General features: G+C 44.0%; 1 protein-coding gene across 3 annotated transcripts in view; it reads left to right on the top strand.

The window, feature by feature from the left end:
- Nucleotides 1–24,219, top strand: part of LOC6567552 (FERM, ARHGEF and pleckstrin domain-containing protein 1) — a 33,142-nt gene extending 8,923 nt beyond the window's left edge. For 2 of the 3 annotated variants that reach the window (XM_032740010.1, XM_032740009.1), the window contains 7 exons: nucleotides 239–1,067; nucleotides 8,550–8,782; nucleotides 8,847–9,068; nucleotides 9,138–9,381; nucleotides 9,441–9,601; nucleotides 9,678–9,753; nucleotides 11,680–11,780. In XM_032740010.1, coding sequence (XP_032595901.1) covers nucleotides 804–1,067; nucleotides 8,550–8,782; nucleotides 8,847–9,068; nucleotides 9,138–9,381; nucleotides 9,441–9,601; nucleotides 9,678–9,753; nucleotides 11,680–11,715 — 1,236 coding nt within the window. In that variant the 5' untranslated portion in view covers nucleotides 239–803 and the 3' untranslated portion in view covers nucleotides 11,716–11,780. Of the gene's footprint in view, nucleotides 1–238; nucleotides 1,068–8,549; nucleotides 8,783–8,846; nucleotides 9,069–9,137; nucleotides 9,382–9,440; nucleotides 9,602–9,677; nucleotides 9,754–11,675; nucleotides 11,787–12,044; nucleotides 12,161–12,225; nucleotides 12,473–12,952 lie in introns of those variants that run through there. The other variant, XM_032740011.2, reaches the window with a different exon arrangement.
- The last annotated feature ends 301 nt before the right edge of the window (nucleotides 24,220–24,520 follow it).

The following is a 24,520-nucleotide window of genomic DNA, read 5'->3' as shown; positions in this document are numbered from 1 at the left end:
CCCCGGATTTCAGCTGGTATTACATTTGGCAGCAGAGTATGCCACAATCGTTTACGCCCGACAGTAAAGTTCTCACGTATGTCGTCATTTGCCGTACAAATTTGACATCATTCTCGTAGAGCCGTGCCCAAATTATTAAGCCACAGACAATAGCTGTGAGATTATCGTTATGAACTCTCAACGGTTTTGGTGGTTCTTATGTCCATTTATGACTAACTTTTATCTTTTATCTTTGCAGCAAGATGAGGCAACAGTCAGCTGCTGAACGATGAGGAAATCGAGTCCACATGCGCGTTATAAATATTAATGAAGAAACCAAAAACGAAACGAGACAAGAACTCAATTGAGAGCAGCAACAAAAATAATGCCAAACACAAGAATCGAAAGCAACAACAACAACAAGAAGTATTACAACAACAACAGCAACTGACACTTGAAAAATTGGATGAACTGAGTCAAATGTGAAGCAGATGTGTGGCATGAAGTTGTAGCTTCCACTTTAATTCTTCGATTGTTGTTGTTTTTCTCTGCTCTTTCTGGAAGCGAACGAATCAAATTGAGTTGTGCAAACAACCAAAAACAGCTTTATAAATTAACCAAAACGAAGCGAATCGAAAAATAAAAGAAACGAACCCAGTAGCATTCCAAGTCGTAGCATTTAATACAACAAAAGAAAGAAAAAAAGACAAAGATTCGTGCATGTCTATGCATGATATAAACAGATCCACAAAGATTGGACTAAGTGCAGCAGAAGCAGTTGGAGACGTCTCCGTGTTGCGGTAACCAAAATTCTCGTGTACAAAATGTCACTCGCCGACATGGGCACTGTAACACGCTCCACAGGTGGAGGAGGAGGAGGCGGTGGTGCGAGTGGATCTCGTCACTATGATCTAAGCAGTGGTGGTGGCGGCGCTGCTGGTGGAGCTGCCGGCGGTCGCATGACACACTCGCTGAGCACACCCAGCGGGGTCGATGGCACCCCCTCAACGCCCAGACATCGCGGCGGCAAGAAGCTGACGGTGCGCATACAAATGCTGGATGATTCGGTTACAATGTTTCAAGTTCAGGTGAGTGCCAAAGCAGCATGTATTATAATAAATAAGAGAAGAAGACCAACAAAGAGCGGCTATCTTAGACATGTTGAACATTAAATACCCTTGCAGACCTTGGAGTCCATCGGCTGACAAGAGAAAATATTTTTAAATAGCGCTTACTTTTTCTAAGTAACAAAAAACAAACTTACAAATTTTGAGAATTATTATGGTCAAGGAATGTTGAAAAAATCTATTCACTTATTAAAAAGTCCAAGTCTCGCCGGAGACATTAAATTTTCTTCAGTACCCAAGCTAATGGTTTTTTACAGTTAATCTTCAAGGTTATGCCATAATAGAAATCATTCCAAATCAAGTTTGGTATCTTTAAATTTGGTTTTATTATTTCTTTAATTTTCATTGATTTATTGCTGGGCTTCCGCTTGCTCGAACTGATTTCCATACAAGTTTTCAATTACTTTTCGCCGCTACGACAAATAATGCTAAGGCTTCAGTTATTTGCGTCATGCCTCTGGTTGCGATGTGCGCAACAACTTTTCAATAATTCTATTAAAAAAGTTTCATTCTGGCTGCATTATCAGCAATTTTGTTGACTTTTCCCTGGCAATTGCCGCCCCCGCAGCGGGGCGCAATCATTGTATCGTTATTTTTTTTTTATACCCATTACCCATTTGGCGAGATAAGCTCTTAAGAATGTTTTCAGTTATACACAAACAAAATTCAAGTACAAAGCCTTTTGTTAGATAAATAAATTGGCGTCAAAATAAAAGCCATGAAAATTTACTGTGTCATGGCAAATGAAACGTTGATGGAAATACTGAGAAGCTGACAGCTAAAAGAAAAACCAGCAAACTACAATAAAAAAGTGAATTTCACTTTAGACAGCGGACAGAATAAATTGCGCCAAAGTTGTATAACTTTAATAAATTTATAAAAACAAAATTCGGAATAGAATAAATTATGGTAAAAACGGTACAAGTAAAGAACTTAACTTTTTTTTTTATCATAACAAAGCTTTAACTTCCATCATGAAATATGGGCAAGAATTTAAATTGTCTCATTGAATAGTTTCTAGTTTGGTTATGCAAAAATTTAAAGAGACTTATCAAATAGTTTTAGCTGTAAAACTTTATGGGCCATGCGTCAAAAACATTCCTGTTCAACTCGCCACAAACAACCACAGGCCAAATGAGTGTGGTTATCGTTTTGCTGACCCATTCCCATATTAGATTACACACATAACGATGGAGGCCATTAAGGAGACCGAAGAATACCCTGTAACTATTGGAATGCTTGGATAAAAGGCGTTATATAACTGAAAAATCGATATGTAAATCGTACATTTTTATTTAATAGCAAACAATCCATTTTATGTATGAAACATTTGCACATCTAAGATACTTTAGCCTCTCATATGCAATACCAATTCATATGTATGTATATAGTCGGCAAATTACTAATATATATTTTAATATTACTGTATCAAACAATCATAGATTTATATATACATCGTATCGTATCGTACCAGACAAATTCTCAAAACGCTTTTACTTGCATTAATAATGCACTTGACCAAAATTGCGCTTAACGCGTTAACAGCGCACAAATTGTCTCGACCACAAACTGGTTATGGTTATGGTTATAGTAATTGGACTTTAGTGGCTTTAGTTTAGGGGTTGCTTTGTGCTGGCCATCTATTTATAAAGCTGCAGTCCGGGCTTTCGTGTCAATAGATTGCACAAGCGTTACGTATACGCAGCGGGTGCTCACATAAGGAATGGAATGACTATGTTTGTGTATGTTTGTGTTTCTGGCAAACACATTTGTTACGTGCTTCAATTTTTAATAAGTCCGCAGTGGACGACGACGGCAATGTGAGTAAAAAAGTGGGTTGTGCAACTTGTGGGTGGTTGGTCTGATTGGCCGTTGGGTAAACTGCCAGCCAGCAGATGCTATAAAATAGTTTTGCATGTGACACTTTAAAAAGCGCTCAACATTTACAGTTGCAGCAGCAGCAGCAGCGCCTCAAGTGCAACTGGTTCACAAGGGTTTACTCTTAAACCCCAACCAAGCAACCCACACACAAAAGCACCACAACACAACAAATCACACACACCCACACACAGACACAACAATGCCGGCAGCAGCCACAACAATAGCTCAAAACATGTAGTTAAACTATAGGTGAGTGGGCTATGACTATGAGATATCCATTTAGATTAATGGATTAAATATATATATTTTTTTAATGTAAATGCAAATTTAATCTGAAAGATTTTTATTAGCATAAAAATATAACTTTTAATATGGGCACATTTTACAAATAAGTACACACACGGCACACCCTCCCTTGCGCCTTGGCTTACAGGGTATAATAATGGTGTAACTAACAGCAACAGCAACCTTTTCGTTTGTTGCAACAACAAATTTTTCGCCCCACTTTTCGCTGCTCTCAACATGTTGTAAAGTGAGCGAAGCCTCTAAAATGTGTTTGTCTACTGTGAGGGGGGTTGGGTCTGGGCTTGGGTTTGGGGTTGAGGGCAACCAGGGCGTGGCCACTTCAACTAAAAACCGAGTAAGCCTTTTGCTTGCCTGGGCTAATGGAGCCAGGAAGTGGAACAACACGGAAACAACTAGAAGAACCCATTAACAAAACCAAAAATGACTAAAAGCAGCACACAGCCACACAGGGGGAACCCGACAAATGCAGTGTAGTCGACAAAACAAGAAGAACACAAGAACATTTAGCAGGGATGGCAGTCGTCCTGTGTTTGCATTAATGCAATTTGCGGTCAAATGCAGCTAAATAGCAACAAGAACTGAACATAACAACAACATCGACAAGAATTGGTCTCGCTTATGTGTGGCCTCAGTTCGTAGACCTCAAATGAACCTCAGACTGAGCCAGAAACAAAAAAATAAAAATTAAATAAAATAAAATAAAAGCCAACAAACAAACTTTATTTTTGGAGTCGGCAAATGGAGGGGCGCAGTCGCGGCCGCAACACTTCCTCTGCCCGACCAGCTACCCACAAGGGGAAAAAAACATTTTTCTTATTTTTTTTTTTTGTGTTGTTGATTTGTCGGCAGCTTCTGTGTTGTTTCAGCTGTTGGCTGCCTGCCTGCTGTTGCCTGCTTACTCTGTGCTTTTGTTGGCCCGGAACACATTTTGGCCGTCAGCCAAACACTGTAAATGGCTGCCACGCCCGGCTACAGGCACCAGCCGCCCCTTCAGTGCCAGCCCATATAGCACTTGTCGCATTAATCTCTTATGCATGCGTCTCCATTTCCACTTCGGAGAGGACCTTTATAAATAATTATAAATTTAAATTCATATTTTGTATATGTTGCCATACTCGATCTAACTCTATGTATGTACATATGTGTATGTATGTAGTATGTATGTATTCTGTGTACTGTGTACTGTGTACTGTGTTATATATTAATGCAATTTCATTTAATGCTTGGCTGGGTTCCTTTTGGGAAGCAGTTGCAGTTGCCAGAGATGGATGTGATTCCAGGTCGCCTTCGTTGGCAGGTGCTGGATTTTTGGGGGCAAGTGTTCAACTATAAATAGGATTTATTTTCAGACATTGGATGTGCTCGGACTTGCTACAAAGCTGCTGACTGAGTGCATTTAATGCCTTTGCGACTTCTGCTTCGGGCTAAGAAGAAAAGTTTTCGCATGTGTTTTACTTACAACTCCACCCGATTGAGCAATGCGAATAGAGCAAATAAAGTTTCTGATATGTTGAATGTCAAAGTTCAAATATGATTATCATTGCCATATATACAAACTATCTCCCTTAATTCAATAAAAGCAATCTTCTTGAAATTTAGTGTATTTTTGCTGAAGATAGGAGATGACCAGATCGGACAACTATATCATATAGTCGAAATATGAGTTTTAATAATAAAAACCAATCTAAACTGTTGTCTGACTTAAAATTACTTCGATTCTTTTAACAAGTCTCTATATAGTTTGTGTATATTGTTGTTGTAAGTTTAATTGTGTCTTTGTGACCATAATGGATCTATTTATTGATGCCAATCTTAAGTATAATATAATTGTTATCCAACAGGTTTAGGTTTATCTTTGACTAGCATCAGGTTTACTTGGTTAATAGCTAAATTGATAGGTTTGTTTATTTATTTTACCTTATTTATACCATCTTCAGTTGCCTTAAATTTAAAAGCAGGCAACATTAACAAACTTGTTCATTAGTTGTGTGGTAAAATGAGCCCGCATATCTGCAAGTTTATTGCGCCAGGCAGCTGTTTCAATAGACAACAATGTGTGTGTGTGTGTGTGCTAACTGAGAAATGAACAAAACCCATCCAACATTGCAGTTAGTGGATTGAACAGCTAACCACGCCCTCCAAAGCAACAGACAACAACACCTGCAGCCGGAATGAGACCAGATAACACTTGCATCTCTTGCAGCTCCAGCGACAAATTGAACGAGAGCCAATTGTCAGCAAACACAAATATATGTGTGTGTTGTGTGTGTCTGTGTCTGTGTTGGTTGGTTGGTTGGTTGTTTGCATTCAGTAGCAGCTTCCTGTGATAAATCCGTTGTCAGTGCTTAGTTGCCGAGCCGCGCCCAAAGTTAATTGGCTGTTTGTCGTTGTCGAAAATCCCAAATTGGTTTAGTGGATTGGCCTACAAAGTAGACGACCCTTGATAAAAGTTCGTCCAGGGAAAATGTCAAAGTTTGGGTGTGGCTTTTTTGGCCATTGTTGGATGTAAGGGTTTGTGCTGCCATTCCCCGTCGTCATCCCCTTTAGTTCATCAAATGCAAGTGCAGTTCCTGGAGCTGACAAGCTCCTCCACGGCTCGGTTCTTCTCATGGGAAAACCCGCACATTTATCTTCTGCCTTGTGTTTTCTTCTTCTTGTCGCTTTCCAACTCCTGTTGTTTGCCAAAATTAAATTAAATATGCCTCAGTTATTGTGTAAACTGGCAAAAGCTTGTGTAAATTTCATTATAGTTTAGCAATTAGTTGCAAATGCTGCAGTCCAGGGTTTTGGGCGTGGCACCACAAGGGAAAAGTTGTGTAAATGTCATAAATAGTTTAGGAGACTGCCGTCTAAAGGGAGTTCAGCGACAATTCAATTGTGCTTTTGTTACAAAAGCTTCCAGTTTATGGCCAACAGTCTTGCCAGAATATGTTGCCAATTATGAAGCGAATTTCTAGTAAAGTTTTTTCTGTTCTACCAATTAAATTAAAGGCTCCCATTTTACGACTCTGGCTACGAGTACCATTTTTCGAGTTTAAAGTCTCCTGAAATAATTTGCTGTTCTTTAAAAAAGTGAATTGCGTTCCAAATTCTGAATGCATTTAGTTCTTGTACCGCTATTTCTCTTATATGGATTTAAAAATAAATTTAAACAAGTTTAATGATTTTTTTCTTGCCTTCTACATGCACCGACTTCTTTATGTATAGTCTTGATGCTCAGAACGATATGTTCTTGCAGCTGTTCTTCATAAGTTTAAATACAATGCAGCTGGCAACACGACTATCTGGACTATTTCATAGCTTTCATGCACAACATCGTCCAATAAATATGCAATGCAATGCCACATTTATAGTGCTCAAAAGCGATTACATAATAAATCTGAATCTCTGCCCACAATTTGCTGCCCCACACACTTCATCAGCGTATTTCCCCAATGACCTCAACTCGACACGAAAATGTTGCGCAACTTTCCACTTTTATTTTCGCCATTTCCGTTTTTTTTTTTTTTTTTTTTTTGTGTGCTGTTCTCATAAAAAATGCATCAGCTATCCTATTCCTTTTGTGTGTCGGCAAACTATTTGTTATTTCATTGTTTTAGTTGAACTCGTTGCCTGCTTTCAGCACACATTTCAATTAAAAAGGGGCGATCCTTTCAACAAGAATCCGCATACACATTATTCATGGTGCTAGATTTGTATGTAATATGAATAATTTATAGGCGATAATTTTTCTTATACATATGTGTGTATGATTAATGACAGTTTTGTGTTGTCAGGGCCAAGATTCGACCACACCCAAAAACCCATTTTGCAGTATGGTATATATTGCCAAAAACTGACACATGAAATATTCAAATATCAACAAAGAGCGAGAAGGGGAATGGAGAGGTTTGGGGTGCAGAGTTTAATTACATTTTGGCACGTCCTGTGGGCTGACAGCATATCACTTATGACAAGGTCACACAATGAAATCGAACTGGAAAGCAAGCACTTTGCTTGATTGCCACTCGAATGATATGCAGTTCCTGCTGAAGTGTCCCTTTATAGGAGCGGATGTTAACATTTCGATTTGCCTAATGGCACAAAGGTGTAGCAGCTGTTCAGGACTCGACTCGGGTTGTTCCACCCCCAAATTAGCATATTATGTGTGCCACATAGTCTCAAACCTAGACATGTGTTGATGCCTTCACCTATTAGCAAATTGAAGGACATCTCAAGGAGACATTGAGTTGAGTTGATTCCTCATTTATATGGTCTAGTTAATGAAATCCCAATTTCGAGCAGTTTGCGGTTGTTGTGTTAATAAATTGCGACTTTACAGATATTAGAGAGAAGCCATTAAAGTTAAATGCTCGAGTTTATCACTTAAATTAAATTATTCCATTCATTAATGTTGAGAAATTAGTTGGCTGGCAATATCAGTTTCGAGCAGTCAACAAATGATTTGAAATCAATTTTACGCACAATTTACGCACGACCTTCAGCAATTGGGCAATTGGGCAACTGGGCTTGTGGGCGTGAACAGCAATCGCTGGCTTTGCTCGTTAAGCTTGTTGAAATTTAATCTGCGTTTCGAGATTAGACGAGCATAGTCCGAAACGCTGCCAGACACCAGCAATTGCTTGGTGGGCGATGTCCGTCTGATTGTATTTAAATAAATTTCAATTGAGTTGACTGGCTAACCCAAACTGGCGACTGCTAACTGGGCCACTCGGCAAACTGGCTGGGCATCGTCTCTGCCAGCAATTAGTTTGTTGTATAAAATGTAGTTCGTTCTGCACTTTGCCCGCTGCCAAATTGAGCGAGGCGTGGCTGTGTTAGCGCAATTGCATACACACATATACGTATATATTATTTAGCGCCATCTAATGGCATTTTTAATCAACTCAAATGGTGTGTATCGCATACACACACACAACATGCATACACACTGGCAGGCCTGGTGATTTATGTGGCACTAATACTTGTCGCCAAGTTGCCAAGTTTTAAACTGTTTTTTATAAATAGGCTGTGGAGTGCCTAGAGTCAAGCGAGTGCATTAGCCGTTGACATTTGAAAAACAAAGCTTTCAACTTGCATAACATACACGAAATTGTAGCGACTTTTATTAAAATTAATCCTTGACTCTTAACTTTTAACTGACATAATAAAATCTCAAACGATTTTCGTGAGGAATTCTATTTGATGCATTGTTCTGTTTTTAATTTAAATTTAAATTTATTATTTTTAAACATTTTTCATTTGTTTTGCTTCCAGGCCAAGGCTTTGGGTCGTGTGCTCTTTGAGCAGGTTTGTCGCCAGCTTAACTTGCTGGAAGCGGACTATTTTGGTCTGGAGTATCAGGAAATATCCACACATACCAAATACTGGCTGGATCTGGAGAAGCCCATGAATCGTCAGGTGGGTCTATCTCTCATCGATCCGGTGCTGCGATTCTGCATTAAGTTCTACACACCAGATCCAGCACAGCTGGAAGAGGAATATACCAGGTACAATTAGTCAACATATTTACGCTAAAGAGTATTTAACTTTAACTCAATTGCCATTGCATAGATATCTGTTCTGTTTGCAAATCAAACGAGATCTGGCCACGGGCAGTCTGCAGTGCAATGACAATACCGCAGCTCTTATGGCCAGCTACATAGTGCAGGCATCGTGTGGCGACTATGTGCCCGAGGATTATCCAGATCACACGTATCTGTCATCGTATCGCTTTGTGCCACATCAGGATGCCACCATGCAGCGCAAGATCATGGAGAATCACAAGAAGCACTTGTAAGCTACACATAGTTCAATTTCTCAGGATTCTTAATTCAGGCGATTTATTTATTTTTTTATTTGTAGTGGCCAATCGCCCGCAGAGGCTGACCTCAATCTGCTGGAGACAGCGCGTCGCTGTGAGCTTTATGGGATGAAAATGCATCCCGCTAAGGATGTGGAGGGTGTGCCCCTCAATCTGGCCGTTGCGCACATGGGCATTACAGTCTTTCAGAATATAACGCGCATCAATACCTTCTCCTGGGCCAAGATACGCAAAATTTCATTCAAACGCAAACGTTTTCTGGTCAAGCTGCACCCCGAGGGCTACGTAAGTGTGAAGCGTGTGTGCATTACCAGATTTGATTATTGATTATGCCTATTTTACAGGGCTACTACAAGGACACCGTTGAGTTCTTCTTTGAGGGCCGCAACGAGTGCAAGAACTTTTGGAAGAAGTGCGTCGAGAATCATGGATTCTTTCGCCTCACGGCCGTGCAGAGCACACAAAGGCGCAAAACTCGTGTACTCTCACGCGGCAGTTCTTTTCGGTGAGCATGTGATGTTTGTTTTTCTCTTGAAATCCATACTTAAACTTTTCTTTTATTCATTGGACGAAATTTACAGCTACAGTGGCAAGACACAGAAGCAAATCATTGAATTTGTGCGCGAAAATTATGTAAAACGTCAGAACTTTCCAAAGGTAGGTTATATATAAAATAAGACATCAACAACAACTGAAGCAACAACAAGCAGAATCGCAAGCAGCAGCTTTAAATGCCTGTAATAATAATGCAATATTCATTTGTTTTGTGATTCTTATTGGTTTTTAATATATTGCATTTATTTTTGATTACATTTTTAAGGGCTGTTTATACCATGCGAAAAATGTTATATATTATTATATTATTCATGGTAAAAAGAGCATTTCAGCATTTTAAAATCGATTTACTCTATGACAAAATTAATATTATACAATATTTCTATTTCACTTTTATACATTATTCAATAAGTACACTCGATTGAACTTGATTTTAAAGCCTTGCTTACTTTTACCCTTTTTTGAATATAAAAAAAAAAAAAATTTCAAGCTTATACTACTCCCCATATGAATAACCAATAACCAACCCTCAAAAAAGAATCTATGCCAATTGATTATGTGTACAATTTGATTGTGCGTTTTATACAAGACAGCAAAACCATTTTATAAAGAAACTCATCCGAACACATTATGAATCATCAACGTGCTCATTTTATTTCGCTTGTTTTTCGTTTCAACTGAATTTTTCGTATTAACTTCTATTATATTTTTGTTTCAAAAACAATTTTTCAAATCCCACAACTTCCCCTCCAGAAAAAACACCACATAAGATCTGGGCCGCATTGTGGCGCCAAGTCAATGAGAAAAGAGAAGAGGATTAAAATAACCAATTGGTCTTAAGTACAAATCAAAAAACAAAAACAAAGCACAAAACTAAACAAAATCTAAAGAAACAAAAATATATATATATTTATATATACAAAACGAAATAATTTAAAAACAAATCTAGTAGTAAATTGTACAGAAGCAAACGAAAACAAAAGCATTTCAAACTAAAAATCGATTTATTTTGTGTTCTTATGATTTGGAACATGTGTATTAATCAACGTCTTAATAATGTAGACAATCAGCATTTTTTATTTGTATACAAAATTTGGCAATTGGCAAATAATTTCTGCGTACTAATTTCATATATCATATTTATATGTTTCAATCGAACCCAGCCTCTTACTATCGTATCCAAGCTCAAGTAATCATCAAAACGCAAGCCCTTCATTAGTATACTGAACCTCATTCGCATCACATCACAGCTCTTTCTCCTTCTCTCTCATATCGTGTGTTGTATTTAGTCTAGTCTAGTTTGATCCCAAAACGAGTTATGCATCGTTTTGCTGCTTTTCTTTTATATACCTGTAAACATGTGTGTTTTGTTTAGACTGTACACAATTCACATAGTTAACTAAAAACCTTTGTTTGCCCCACTACCCCTAAATGTGTAGTAAATAGCTATAAATATATATCTGTGTTCTAACCTAAACCCTTAACATATCTACTTAAATAAGTAGCTTAGTTTGTACAATAATATTACAACTATAAACAAATATATAGCGGATTTGTTTCGGTATTGAAAGAATTACCATATGCCTATGAGGTTCATGTTTCCGAGCAACATTTCTTCATGATGCGCTCTTCTTTAATATATGCTAGGCCTATCCTTTAGCTAAAATAGTTTATGTTGTGTGCGTGTGTGTCTAATTTTAAGTTTTATTTTGTATTAACTAACCAATTTGAAAAACTTTTGCTTTCATTTTAAATAACCTGTTAATAATTCCTTAAACTGATGCAATTGCCTTTATGCTAAAAAAAAAATAAGCAATTTTCTGAGCTCCTCAAAAGCTCAACCAAAAAATCAAACTAAAAAGTGCTTAACCAAACTAAAAATTTAAAAAAAAAACTAAATAATACGAAAATAAAACTACACTAAAGATGGACAAATTAAGTTGCTTAACTAAGATAAAAACAAAAAAAAAAAAACTGAGCATGTGAAAATAAAATCGTGGTATCCTCTTGTCTTTTCTTTTGCTGCAGGTCTCAGTCGTTCCGGCAAGGGCCACTGAATGCTAGTAGCCGAAGTCAGTCGCATACGTATGTGAATTCCAGCATTTCAGCCAATCCCCTACTCCCAATTGACACTGGTTTGTATTTATTTTATTTGTTCAATTGTTCGATTATTATTATATTTCTTGATTTATCGTTTATCGCTTATCGTTTCATTTCGTACATAGTTCAAAGAGTTTCTCTCTCTCTCTTTTGGTTTGCTAGCGGAATGTGTAGCCATGGCGATAAATTTATATCAATATAATTATATCTGTATATCTATATGTATATATGATTTGCCATACTACTTGCATATTATTTTGTGTGTGTTTTATTTTTTGTATTGCAAACTGCAGCGGCATGGGACTATCGCAATCAATGCAGCGACTCGATGACCCCTTCTCTGACGAAGAAGGCAGCGGATACCTTGGATCGCCGACGCGACAATCCTACAGACCACATGCGTTCTCAAGTGAGTGCCATCCAAATCATATTATAAGGCATTTGATTTGTAATCGTTATGGAATTATTGTTTAGGTCACAGCAGCCCAGGTGGAGATCTATCAGACGAAGAACTATGCAGCGGAATCGCCAACCTCAGCGGAGGAAGCGGCATGCTCGGCGGAACGTCAACACCACTCGGCAGCGGCTATGGACCAAATGAATTCGAACCGCTCCCTTTCACCACAGGCTCCGCAATCGTGGACTTCACCCAGCCACAGCAGCAGCCAGGCACAGCGCGCTCCCGATCTGGCTCGTGCGCATCAAGGCGATCACAATATAGGTGAGTCGTTTTTTGTTTTCCATGAATATTACGACTCCAGTTTCATCTATAATATATTTTTGTTAAGTTTATATTTTGGGACAATAACTTGATAGTATATAAAATGAAGCTTCATCAATAATTCTGTGATTTTTGTTACAACAATCTGCATTTTGATTAAAAATCAAGCTTAATAATAGTAATTTAACTTAGAGCCACATCATTAATGTTTATATTGTAGTTATATTATGTTTATGATGTTAACTTAAGTTTATTTTAGCTCTAATTCTATTATTTATGTTTAAAGTATTTACAGTGGCTTTAATGCCCCAAAAATACTGTACAGAAACCTCGATTTATTATGTTTTCAGTGTTTTCAGCCTTTATTTTTGTGATCATCCAGTTGAGTTCGATACTTTTCGGTTTGTTTCGGTTAAATGCCGACTCACACTTGTTCCCATCGTGCTAATGCTCAATTCTTTTAATTACGCGCGTGTTCAGGTCTGAGCCACTTGTCCCACTTGTACAGCAGCAGCACGCCTCGTCGAGTCTCAGTGGGATCCCAAGCGTATGTCCCTGCCTCGCCGCAGCTCATCAGCATCAGCACCAACATCAACAGCACTCACAACAACAACAACAACACTATCAACAGCAACAGCACTGTGGGTCGCCATTCGGTGGATCTCAGCAGCTCCATGGAATTGGAGGAGCAGGAGGAGGAGTTGCTGGAGCCTGTGGATTTGGAGGAGGAGGAGGAGGAGCCTATGGGGGAGGAGGAGGAATTGGTGGAGGAGGAAGCGGATTCGGACTTGACAGCATCTACCATCAATCGGGAGACTATGGCGGCAGTCTCACCGGCCTCAGCCATGGCCATGGCCAATGCCCGTCGTCAGCCGCTTCGCTCACAGGAGTCCCAATCGCAAACTGTCACCCCAGTCCATTATAGCAGTACCAGTTATTCGATGTCTAAACAGTGTATGCTCAACAATGCCAACGCCAATGCCAACTCAACCGAAACGGAAACCGATAACATCATCTACACTGACATCAACGATATGGGCCACTACAAATATCCCGATTTTCACAGCTCTCAAATGGAGCACAAGATCTCCAATAGCGAGCATCTAAATCTCAATGATCGCAACGATATCTATGCAACGGTCAATCGCAAGGCCAAATCAAAGACCCGCGAAAAGCATTTCAGCGATGAATTCATCGATCAATCGATCCTACAGTACACCAGGGCCAAGCAGCTGGGCATTCAACCCGTGCCCGTGGCCATACCCGTACCAATGCCTATGTTACAGCAGCCTAGCACATCGGCCTATGCTGCCGCCCAGGAGCGTAACTATAACAGCTTGAACTATCAGTATCACAATGATCTCAATCATCCATCGGAATCGTCTTCCTCATCCTACTTTGGCACGGGCTTTGGCACAAAGCGTTCAGTACCAAATAATGAACGGGTGAAACTCGCCCAATCCGAGAACTATTTAACACCCTCAGTAGATTCGCAGAGTTCCAGACACACACACTCGCTGCCCCGCAACTCGGAGTTGTCTGGCGTGGATTCTGTCGATTCATATGATAGTCACTATATAACACATCATCCGAGACGCAGCTCATCGGAGAAGCTCGAATATCAAATGGCATCGGGTAATCTTTACTCTACGGCTCAGTTTGTTAAGCCCGAACAGGCGGCAGTGCATTACATGGACGATGAGGAGGATCAGGAAGACGATCCGGATGGCGAGAACATCTATGATCAGGTAGAGCGTGAGTCCTGGCTAAAGAGCAGTTCCTGCAAGGATCTCTTCGAGCGCTACAGCAGCGCCAACTATGATCGCGAACAACCCAAACCAATGACCGCATTCGATAAAGAGTTTCTCTCTTCGAATCGCATTGATTCACCAGTTACACGCTACGATGATTCAAGGCATTCCTTGTACTTCGTCAAGAATCATTCAATTGATGCGCATCAGGACTTTTCACCACTTCCGCACAGCAAGGTCTACTCATCCAGTTATCCAGGCAGCACATACACCACCCAGGAGCACAAACGCCATCATGGACAGCAGCTGGACTACACTGGCTCCCAGGATGATATATCTCAGGATAGCTATGAGCTGCTCGAGAAATATGACATTGATTTCTTTAGCGGACGTCGCAGATCCGAAGATCATATGCGCTCCTGTTCGCTGGACTCTGGTAACTATATACCCAGTGATGATGAGTCCGTCTCTGAGCAGCCCAAATATCGCTCAGCCATCGATGTCAAATCGAAATCAGCTGCTGATATTATGAATGAGATTTGGGATGCTGAAGATCCACGCTATTTGCCACGCGAGAAGCTCTCCGTCAAATCGGATGGGAACTTTTACAAGAAAATTCAGGAGGCTCTGACGCGCACCTCCAGTCAGGAGAGTCAAAGCGAAATGTTTGAGACAAAAATTTCACGTAGCTCGGACTCGAGTAAGAAATCCCGTGACAGTCTATATCACACGGATAGTAAGAAATCGCGAGAAACAACCAAAAGCAAAACATCCGTGGTATCCAGTCAGGATTCCAAAGAGTCGCTAGTTGGCGATTGTTTTGGACGCAATTACGAGATGCCAACGACCACCTGCAAGAAGGTCAAGCAGTTCAACAAGAAGGAACTCTACGAAAAGTTTGCACAATCAAGTCAGGAGTCAAAGAGTGATTACTACGATGCCGTCGAGCCAGTCGTTGAAACGGATGCTCTCTACACCCGGCCCAAGGTCAAGAGTCACGATTGTCTGCTCTCCGACACGCACAGCTCGACGGCCAACAGTTCGTTCTACGACAGCCGAGATACATATTCCACCTTTCCGAGTAACAAGACGCATAAGACATCCAAGGTACATTCGATCAGCTTACAGAATGTGGAAATTGAACGTAATGCCAAGTCTTTTGGCAGTAAATCGCCGGAAACTGTATCGACCCCGGCGTCTGGTATGCGCTGCATGGAGAAGGATATCCAAACGGGTGACTCAATCGATCAAACGGCGCCCATCAAAAAGGGCAACTCGCAATCATGCAAAATTTCTGCATTTCGACGACGTTCGGATAGCGAGAATATCTTTAGCTTCGATCAAGATCGAATCGAGTGCATACAAAAGTACACCAAGCAATGGGAGGGTCAACCGAAAGATGATAAGGCCAAGCAAAGTCCAGAGTATCCACTAACTCCCGAACTCATCTCAGAATTTGAGAAGCAACAGGCGCGTGTGGTGCATCAGAAAATCACACGCAAGGAGGAGCTAATGGCAAAGACCCACTTTGAGGAATACAATCCTATATTGGTGCCTCTGAACTATACCCATGCCACAGTGGAGCGCACCAAGAGTGATCCCAACTCGTTGGCGAATCGCGCCCGCCTCGGCAGCAATTCGCGTCGTCATGTGCTGATGCATCAAAAATCCATTGATCTAACGCCAGCCGATTCGAGTGATGAGGATTACATCTATAAGCAAATACCAAGCGCCCCACCGCTCTGCAAGGCTCATGGTAACTTTGAAATACCCAAATGTTTTGATGGTGGCCAGCAGACAGTCGTTCAAGTAGATTTGCCCAAGACTGGCTTTGAGTTACCAAAGAGTTTCTTTCGCGACTATGAGCGACGTTTCACCAAAGTTCTCAAAGAGGATATACCCTATGTATTGCACAAGCGACACATTATGAATGGAACCGCACCGTCACCGGGCGAGAAAAAGCATAGCAAGCCCAAATCGCCAAAATCACCAAAATCTCCAAAGTCACCGAAATCGCCAAAGTCACCGAAATCACCTAAGGCAAACGCTGTAGTTGTGCCCGGACCGGCTGACTTTCTGCCAGACATACTGGATAGTCTGCTGCCGGCAGAGACCAAAGAGTTTCTCTTTACCCAAAACATTGATCTATCCAAAGTGGATCCGATAACACTCGAAATAGACAAAACAATACCAACCATACAGCTATCGTCACCGAAGCGGGACATTACCAAGCAAATGGATGCATCGACGCTGGAGAAATTGAACAAGAAACTGAGTCAAATTGAGAGCGATTCGGCGACAAGTTCGCGAACCGAAAGCATGCAACAGCAACAGAAGCTGGAGCAAAAACAGATGGAGCTCATCCAGAGTCTGCGCAAAGAACTGCAGGCGAATGCGCGCAAGGCCAACAAGCCGAGGGTAATACCCAAAACAAAGCCATCGGGCAAGTCCAAGAAGGGTAAGACACGAATTACCTCATTCTCATCGGATGATGAGAGTCTGGACTCGGACGATGTCTTTGGTTCGGCGGAGGCCATACCGGATCGCCTGGAGTTCTCACCGCCGCAGTCACGCAAAGAGATCGAGCCCATCTTGCGCATCGAGCAAAGTCGCCTCATTTCGGCCGCCTGGGGCAGGGGACAGACAATGAGCTCAACAGAAATCGAGGGCTCACCGCCCCAGTGCCGCCGTCTGGCTGATCTTGAGAGTCGCTATCACACACAGAAGCTCGATCCGCAGTATGCGAATGCGACCGAATTGCGTCGCATATCGGAGCGTTCGATATCGATACCATCGTCAGAGGATGAACCGCATCTGCCAATGCGACGCATGGACGAGTGCACCAATGACTATCAGCGCAATGAAAATATTCCATCACCAATTTTCGAGCATGCCGAGTTCTTTCGCAGCAACGATGATATCTACGAGACATGCCATGAGGAAAAGATCACCGGCTCCGATATTGATTACACGCTAAAGAAACAAACGGCCAAGTCAAAGGTCAAGCTGATTGAGGAAATAATCGATTCGTCGATTGTGATGCGCTCGAAGGGACATGCTCCCATCTTGTTTGCCCATGCCAGACTCAATCTGTCGGAGGGTTCGGTTTCCCTGCAACGCCAGCAGGCCACACAGCAATCGCCGACAACGGAACGACGAACGAAGAGCTTGGATACGCCGGTTATATCCCTGCATCGTTTGCCACCGATGAACGCGTTCTCATCCAAAGACGACACCGTTGGCTTTGAGGAAGAAGGCGAAATTCTTGAGGAGAAATCGCTCGAGCAAGTGAATCAAATTGCACAACAGCAGGAGGATGATCTGGCAGACAGCATACATTCATGTGCCGGTTCAATTCCCACACAGAGCAGCTACAATGCAAATGGACGGGATTCACTGCTCAGCGCTGTGACCATTGACAGCGAGGAGCTGCAATTGCTCAATCAATTGAAATATATTGAAAAGATTGCGCTACAAGGCGTCAAGATCAAGGACAAACGAAAGTCAAAGATGAAGCTCAAGAGTGGCGATCATTTAATATTGAATATACCAAAATATCGATTCACTGACTGGTCACCCTACAGTTCCGCAAACAGTTCACGCAAAACATCGCCCGGCGTTTCGAGGGCCAGCAGCATCGAGAGCACCGGCAAGGGTAAACTGAAGACATCGGAGCCATACAAGGGCAAGCATATATCGCGCAGCCGACCGGAATCGCGACGCACCAGCGCAGATGACATTAAGACTGGAAAAGATGGCCGAGGTAGCAAGAAGTCGAGTCCCAAGGAGCGTCCGCGCTCCATTGAAATGCGTCGCCTGAGCAAGGACAAGAGCAAGTCGCAAGAGGAAACCGAGGCGGACATTGCCAAACGCAAGGAACGCCAACAAAAGCTGTACGAGTCCGCAATGAAACAAACAATAACAATGCTGAGTCCGGTAAAGGATGCGCTGCCCGCTTTTCCAGCGCCCGAAGATAAGATACTGGTGAAGACCGAGGGCGATAAGATAATCATTGAAACTGAATTCAAGTCCAAGGCGGAGGATCATGTCCTCATTGCAAAGGCACCGCGCAAACTGGACACTTCGCTGGTAAAATTCAGTCGCAGCTTTGACGAGGGTCGCAGTCCCGACAAACTGGACAAGGCCAATCGCAGCTTTGAGGATCGCAACAAGTCCTTTGAGGACTCTGAGAAATCCGATATACCCGAAGACATGATGATCAAATCCCCAAAGAAAATTGCAAAAGCCCAGGAAATCAAGCAGAAAATCGAGGGTACCGTTGTACACAAAAAAATCGATGGCAAATCGAGTAGCTTGGAAAAACCGGCTGAACATCATTATCTGGGCACAGATGTGAAGGCCCGCAGTCTAGACGACAAGAAGCAGGCCGCAGCCGAGGCGAAGAAAGCGGAGGAGAAACCAACGGCAGTTGTGCGAAGTGCAGTTGGAGATCGTCGCATGTTCGCCCATCAATACAATGTCCACGAGGACATCGATATGCAGGCAGTGATCTCTGAACGTCGTTCACTGGAGATACTCAAGCGTTCGTTACCATCGGAGGATACGCGCGATAGTGAATGCACCCACAGTCGCAAGGCATCCACAGCAGACAGTCTCGACTCGTTTGTATCGGTGGATGACAGTCATTCTCCGGCGAGCAAGTCGCCGGTGCCGCCACCGGAGGGTTATCCACATCGTGTGCCCACCATTGAATGCGAGGAGCCATCAATCGAGGAGGATGACAATTCATCGGAGCGACGTCATCTCAAAGTCGATCGTCACGATGTCAATCGCTTAAGCTTGGATCGCAGTCGTAGCGATGAGACGGGCTCCTGGATAACTGTCGAGTGCGATGAGTTTATTGGCTCTGATACCTCGGATAATGAGCCGCGTACCTTGGAGCCGGATCGCAATATATTGGAGACACAAGCCACATTGGAGGATGCCGTTCCATTGGAGTATTCCAACTGTGCTACGCCCACATCCGATTTAAATATACTGGTTACACCGCCCAATTCGAGTCCAATGATTGAAAAGTCTGTGCTCGAAACATTTGAGAAGTACACGTCAGAGAACAAGAAAAAGTACAGCTTGGAGAAACAGAGTGACAGATCAAAGAGTTCGGACTCATGGACCAGCGGTGAGAAGGACACAAGTCCGCAGCGACAACAGGATTGGAGTTTGTCCGTGGGCAAGGAGAAAAGTTCCGTCGAAGAGGAGTCCAGTGTTAGCTGCTCCATAGCACGACCCTTGGGCATATCACAAGATTTTGGCAATGAGGAAGAGAAGAAATGTCTGGAACTAAAACAGCGTATGCTGTTGGATGTGGCTGCCAAGGATGGCGATGTCACGCCCACTGACTCCAATGAGCAGACACCAACCAACGAGCTAAAGATAATTGTAAAGAAGCCGACAACACCAACACTGGAGAAACAAAGTCCCATTGATTTGGGCAACAGTACCGAAAGCTATCTGGATCCCATTGAGGAACGCATTGCCAAAATTCTGCAAAGAACCGAGGACAGTGAGTCTAGCTCAGGCGGCTCACGTAGACCACCGAAAATCGAGAAACCAGCTCGCGCCCATGCTGGCAAAAAGTTATTGGTGGCCAAAGCAGAAACTGGGAAATCTGGCAGTGATCGCAGCTCTCAGGAATCGAAATCCAGTTTCGATTCGAAGGGCTCGCTGAGCGTTGAGTCGCGCGGCTCCTTCGAGACGGAGAGCAGCTCCGGATCGCTAGGTGCCGCTCAGCGACGTGGTGACTTGGCCCAAAAGGAGCAGCAGAGCACATGGAAAGCATTCCCCATCGAAAGCTCAAATAGTTCAAGCACAGATGACCCATGGCATCATGTGGAAACCGATGGTGGATATGAGCGTTACGATGGCCAGAATCCGTTGCGTGACTCCTCAGACAGTGATATCAAGGAGGTCTCACCGGATGAGCAAAAGGAGAGTGACACCAGCTATCAGGATGATCTCAATGACTTTCCCACCACCTTTGGCTACCCGGCAATGACAAGTACACTCGGTGGCATTGGTGTAAATCCCACGGATATTATTGGCTACAATACGGGCTTTACTTTGGGTCGGACACTATCGAGAATTTCGGAACGGAGCACTGCATCGGAGAAGTCCAGCATGGAGGATGATGTTAGCAAGGCGTCCACACATTCGGTTAGCATGCGAGATGAATCCGTTGGTTCAACGGATCATCAGCCCAGTCTCAGTTCGGACTCGCGTAGCAATACAAATCTTGCCTATATATCAGATGCAGATCGTCGCACCTCGGCTGAGATGCCGGAAATACCGTGCGATTCGGCAACTGCAGATCGTCTGTCCAGCATTGGCAGTTGCCACGAACCGAAATCACCTACCTTGGTGACTGGTCGCTTTTCGGTGACACATGTCGATGAACAGCAACCCGAGGATAAGGAGCGTCACACCCTGATGTGTCTCTCGAATGCGGGCAGTCAGGATTCGGAGGATTGGCCGCTACCGGAAATACCATTCGATCATGTGCCCGTTAAACCGCCAGAGACAATCTATGCCATGCCAGATCTGGACAAGCCGGTGCCGAAATCCTTCTGCTGGAAGGCCAGCATGGCATTCCAACAATCCCAAGATTCGGTTGACTGGCCCTCACCGCCCTCCAGCACCATCGATGCGCCCATTGTGGTCGAGAGCATTGAGACCTATTATGCCAGTGAGGCGCAGAGTGCCGACAAGGTCATGCTCGAGGAGGAGCCGGCGATCGGTGCGACAGGCCCGCCAGATGTGGCCAAGGTGTTATCGTATGAGGATACCGCTTATCTAATGTCTGCCGCCTTCGAGGATAATGATTTTGGTAGCGAACAATTGCAATTGGATACAGTTAGTTGCCTGAGCTCAACATTGAGTGCCGCATCCTGTTTGTCGTCCTCGTTTAATGTCAGCTGCAGCACATCATCCACACAGCCAACGGCGAAGGCAGCCGGAACTGGAGTGCGCAAGAGCTCCAAAAGCCCCGAGGTAATTGTGGCGCAACCGACACGCTCACCAGCACCACGCAGCCCCCTTTCCGAGGATGAACTCTTCTCCAGCGATGATGTGTTCATGCCGGGCACCATCAAGGTGCAATTGTCGCCGGATGCCCAGTTACGGAAATTGTCACGCGGCTCAAACAATTCGGATACATCGATTGATGACATACTGTCGGGCAGCACGTATCTGGAAGATCAGACAACGGTGCGTCGCAACTATGAGGCACGCTTGAGCAGTGGCGGTGGCAGCTGCAAGAAATGCAGTCATTCCAGTCACTCGGAGGAGGAGACCAGCTCCATTGGCACCGATCTCGATGGCACCGTTCGCATGGGATTGCAGCAAAAGAAATGCACGCACAGCTCCCACTCGGAGGACACTTCGATCGGTCTGAGCATCTCCGAATGGTCAACGGGCACAAATACGGTGCGTCAATACGCCAATCTGTCCGGCTCGGACAGTCTGTCGGCAGTCTCAACGCATTCGTGTGCCAAAAGCGAGAAATCCAATCACACCAAATCGAGCATTAGCTCGATTAACAAATCGGCCGAGAGCCTCAACGAGCAGAGCGGCAGCTATTCGCACAAGTTTAGCGGCGATAATGGTTCCTCCGATGGACTACGCTACGACATGTTGTCCAATTCCGAAACGGATAAATTGAGTGAGGCCACATCGGCAACGCGTAGCGATGATACGACCTTAACACTAACAGAAATGGCCCACACCATCAGCGAGTGGTCGACGTCGAGCAGTCGCACTCTGGTCGGTGCCGGCGTCGGCGTTGTTCCCGGCGAGTATTTGCCGCTGAAGCAGACACGCGTACAGCCCAGTCTGAGCTCGCCCAGCGAAGAGAAGCGTTGCTCTCTGCCCCAAATCCATCGACGCAGTGGCAGCAATGGCAATCCGATGCGCGCCACGCAACCAACCGATCACCAACAGATCGCCGATCAGCCCGTGGAGACAAATGCGGCGGCACGCAAGCGTCGCTCGCTGGAAATGATGTCGAAACTGTATCAAAGCCAGGAGATCTGTTCCGAGTCAGAATCACCGTTTGTGGAGCGTCTGTATGCGCACACTGAGAAGCTGACCGAACGCTATCAGAGCCAGGAGTTTGTGCCACTGCACACGCCCGCCGCACCCAGCAGCCACCAGACCACCACACAAATTCAGACACAACAATCACAGCAATCGCAGCGTCAAAAACCACGCGCACCACAGCCACCCACAAAGCCAAAGCCGGCAGTGACGCGACCCATAATGCAGGCATTGCTCAATAAGATGAAGCAGCCGGGACTGGCGGAGCAGGCAGCTGCCGCTGCAGAGGCGGAAGAGGCAGCAGCAACAGCAACAGCTGCTCAAGTTAAGAAGGCAGCCACAAAGCCGGCACCGCCGCCAGTGCCTAGTGTGCCACCGATTGTGACGCCCAGCGATCTGCCTGGCAATGTGGGTGCACCACCACCCAAACCACTAGCCAAACATCACAGCTACGACGATAAAACGATGTCCAAGACACAGATACGTGAATTTAAGACCACAAGCAAACAGTTGCGGCAATCGAGCTCATTTCACGAACACATGCTGAGCAAATCGCAGCAATCTTCCCAGGAGCTGCCCATGCGCATCGATGAGGAACGTGATCCGCATTCCACATCATCGGCCACCAATACGACAACCACAACAAATACCCTTAACAGCGAGAGCACCGAACCCAATTCCCCACAAATGCCACAACGTGCCGATAAATTGATACGATGCTCACCCTACTATTCGAGCAGCCTGAGCTCGGAGTCGCCACCGAATCAACTGGTGCAGAAGCCGCCGCGCAAGAACACAACAGCCAGCAGTCAGCTGGCAGCGGTAGCTGTGGCCACAGCCTTAAAGAGTCCACCCAGTGGCAATGATACGGACAGCTCGCTGGATGTCCGTGGCGGTGGTCAGGATGCTGCCAAGCCGTTGCGTAGTCGTGGCTATCGCAAGAAGCGACAGATGCCCGTTAAGCGGATGCGTGCCAATCTCAATGCTGCTGCGCTGCTGGAGCAAGCGGAGAGCAGTGAGTGCTCCGAGGGTTACATGCCCGAAATGGATTCGGGCAGTTCGGAGTACTCGTATCAGCGTGATGAGCAGTATCTCGAGTTCGATGAGGAACTGGAGCGCGATCAAACCGATGACTATGAGGATTATCCGCAGTACAGTGGCGCCACCAGCAGCAGCAAGTTCGAGAGCCTGGACATGAGCGACAATGTCGATGAAATGGGCTTTCCACGCTACGATCGTTTGGGTCACATTACCAAGCCCATGTATCAGGCCATGTCATCGGATAGGCCGGCGCCAGCCAATCATCCCATGCCGCCGGCTAGTGGTCAGCCCGTTAAGCCAGCGCGCACCAAGAAGCGACAGCTCAAGCGCGAAGATTCGGTGGTGCCCAGCACCTCGAGTGTTACAGTGCATCAGCACCAGCAGCAACAGCAGCAACAACAACAGCAGCCGTATCATGGACGCAGCTACTGCAATCCCGAGGAAAGCGAGTACGAGTCTCGGGGCGGTGGGCTCTCCGATGATTTGGCCAATTCGAGCGAAGATAGCGGCGCTGGTGCCATGGGCACCATACGACGTGGCGCCAGTCGCTCAACGATCTCAACGGAGGCGTCCAGACAGCAACAGCAACAACATCAGCAACAGCTGCCTTATCCGGACTTTCTCTCGGACTACGAGACGGAGCCTATTGAGTACGAGCGTTATGCGTGTGGCTTGGACATACGGGTTGATCCGCCACCAAAATTCCATGACTCGGATGATCTCAGTGATCGTTAATGCAGTCGAAGCAACAAAAGCAGCAGCAGCACCAGCATTTTCCCATTTCTTCAGTTGCCTTGGAAATTTTTAGAATCAACTCTACCACATTTTTTACACACGATCCAAGTATATAACTTATTTATAATTGAGACTGATTTACGACAAACCAAAAGTGAAAATACCAAAAAAAAAAAACAAAAACAAATATATATATATATATATATATATATATATATATATATATATATCTTACAATCCAAAAAAAAAAGATTGCTGCTAAAGAAGAAACTACCCGGAAATGAAGGAACTTATAATATTCATTATATAACCAAAATGAAAGTCGTTCAACCAAATCAAACTTACTAACATTTTAATCAAATATATATATATATATATTTCATTAAAGAAAAATTCAAATAATCAAGATTGTCAGTGGATGGACATGGTTACCGTAGTTGGAGTACCCTCCTTATATAGAGTATTTATA

Source organism: Drosophila grimshawi, unplaced genomic scaffold (assembly GCF_018153295.1).
Source record: "Drosophila grimshawi isolate 15287-2541.00 unplaced genomic scaffold, ASM1815329v1 contig_311, whole genome shotgun sequence".
NCBI classification, from domain to species: domain Eukaryota; kingdom Metazoa; phylum Arthropoda; class Insecta; order Diptera; family Drosophilidae; genus Drosophila; species Drosophila grimshawi.
This window is presented reverse-complemented; position numbering and strand designations above follow the sequence as displayed.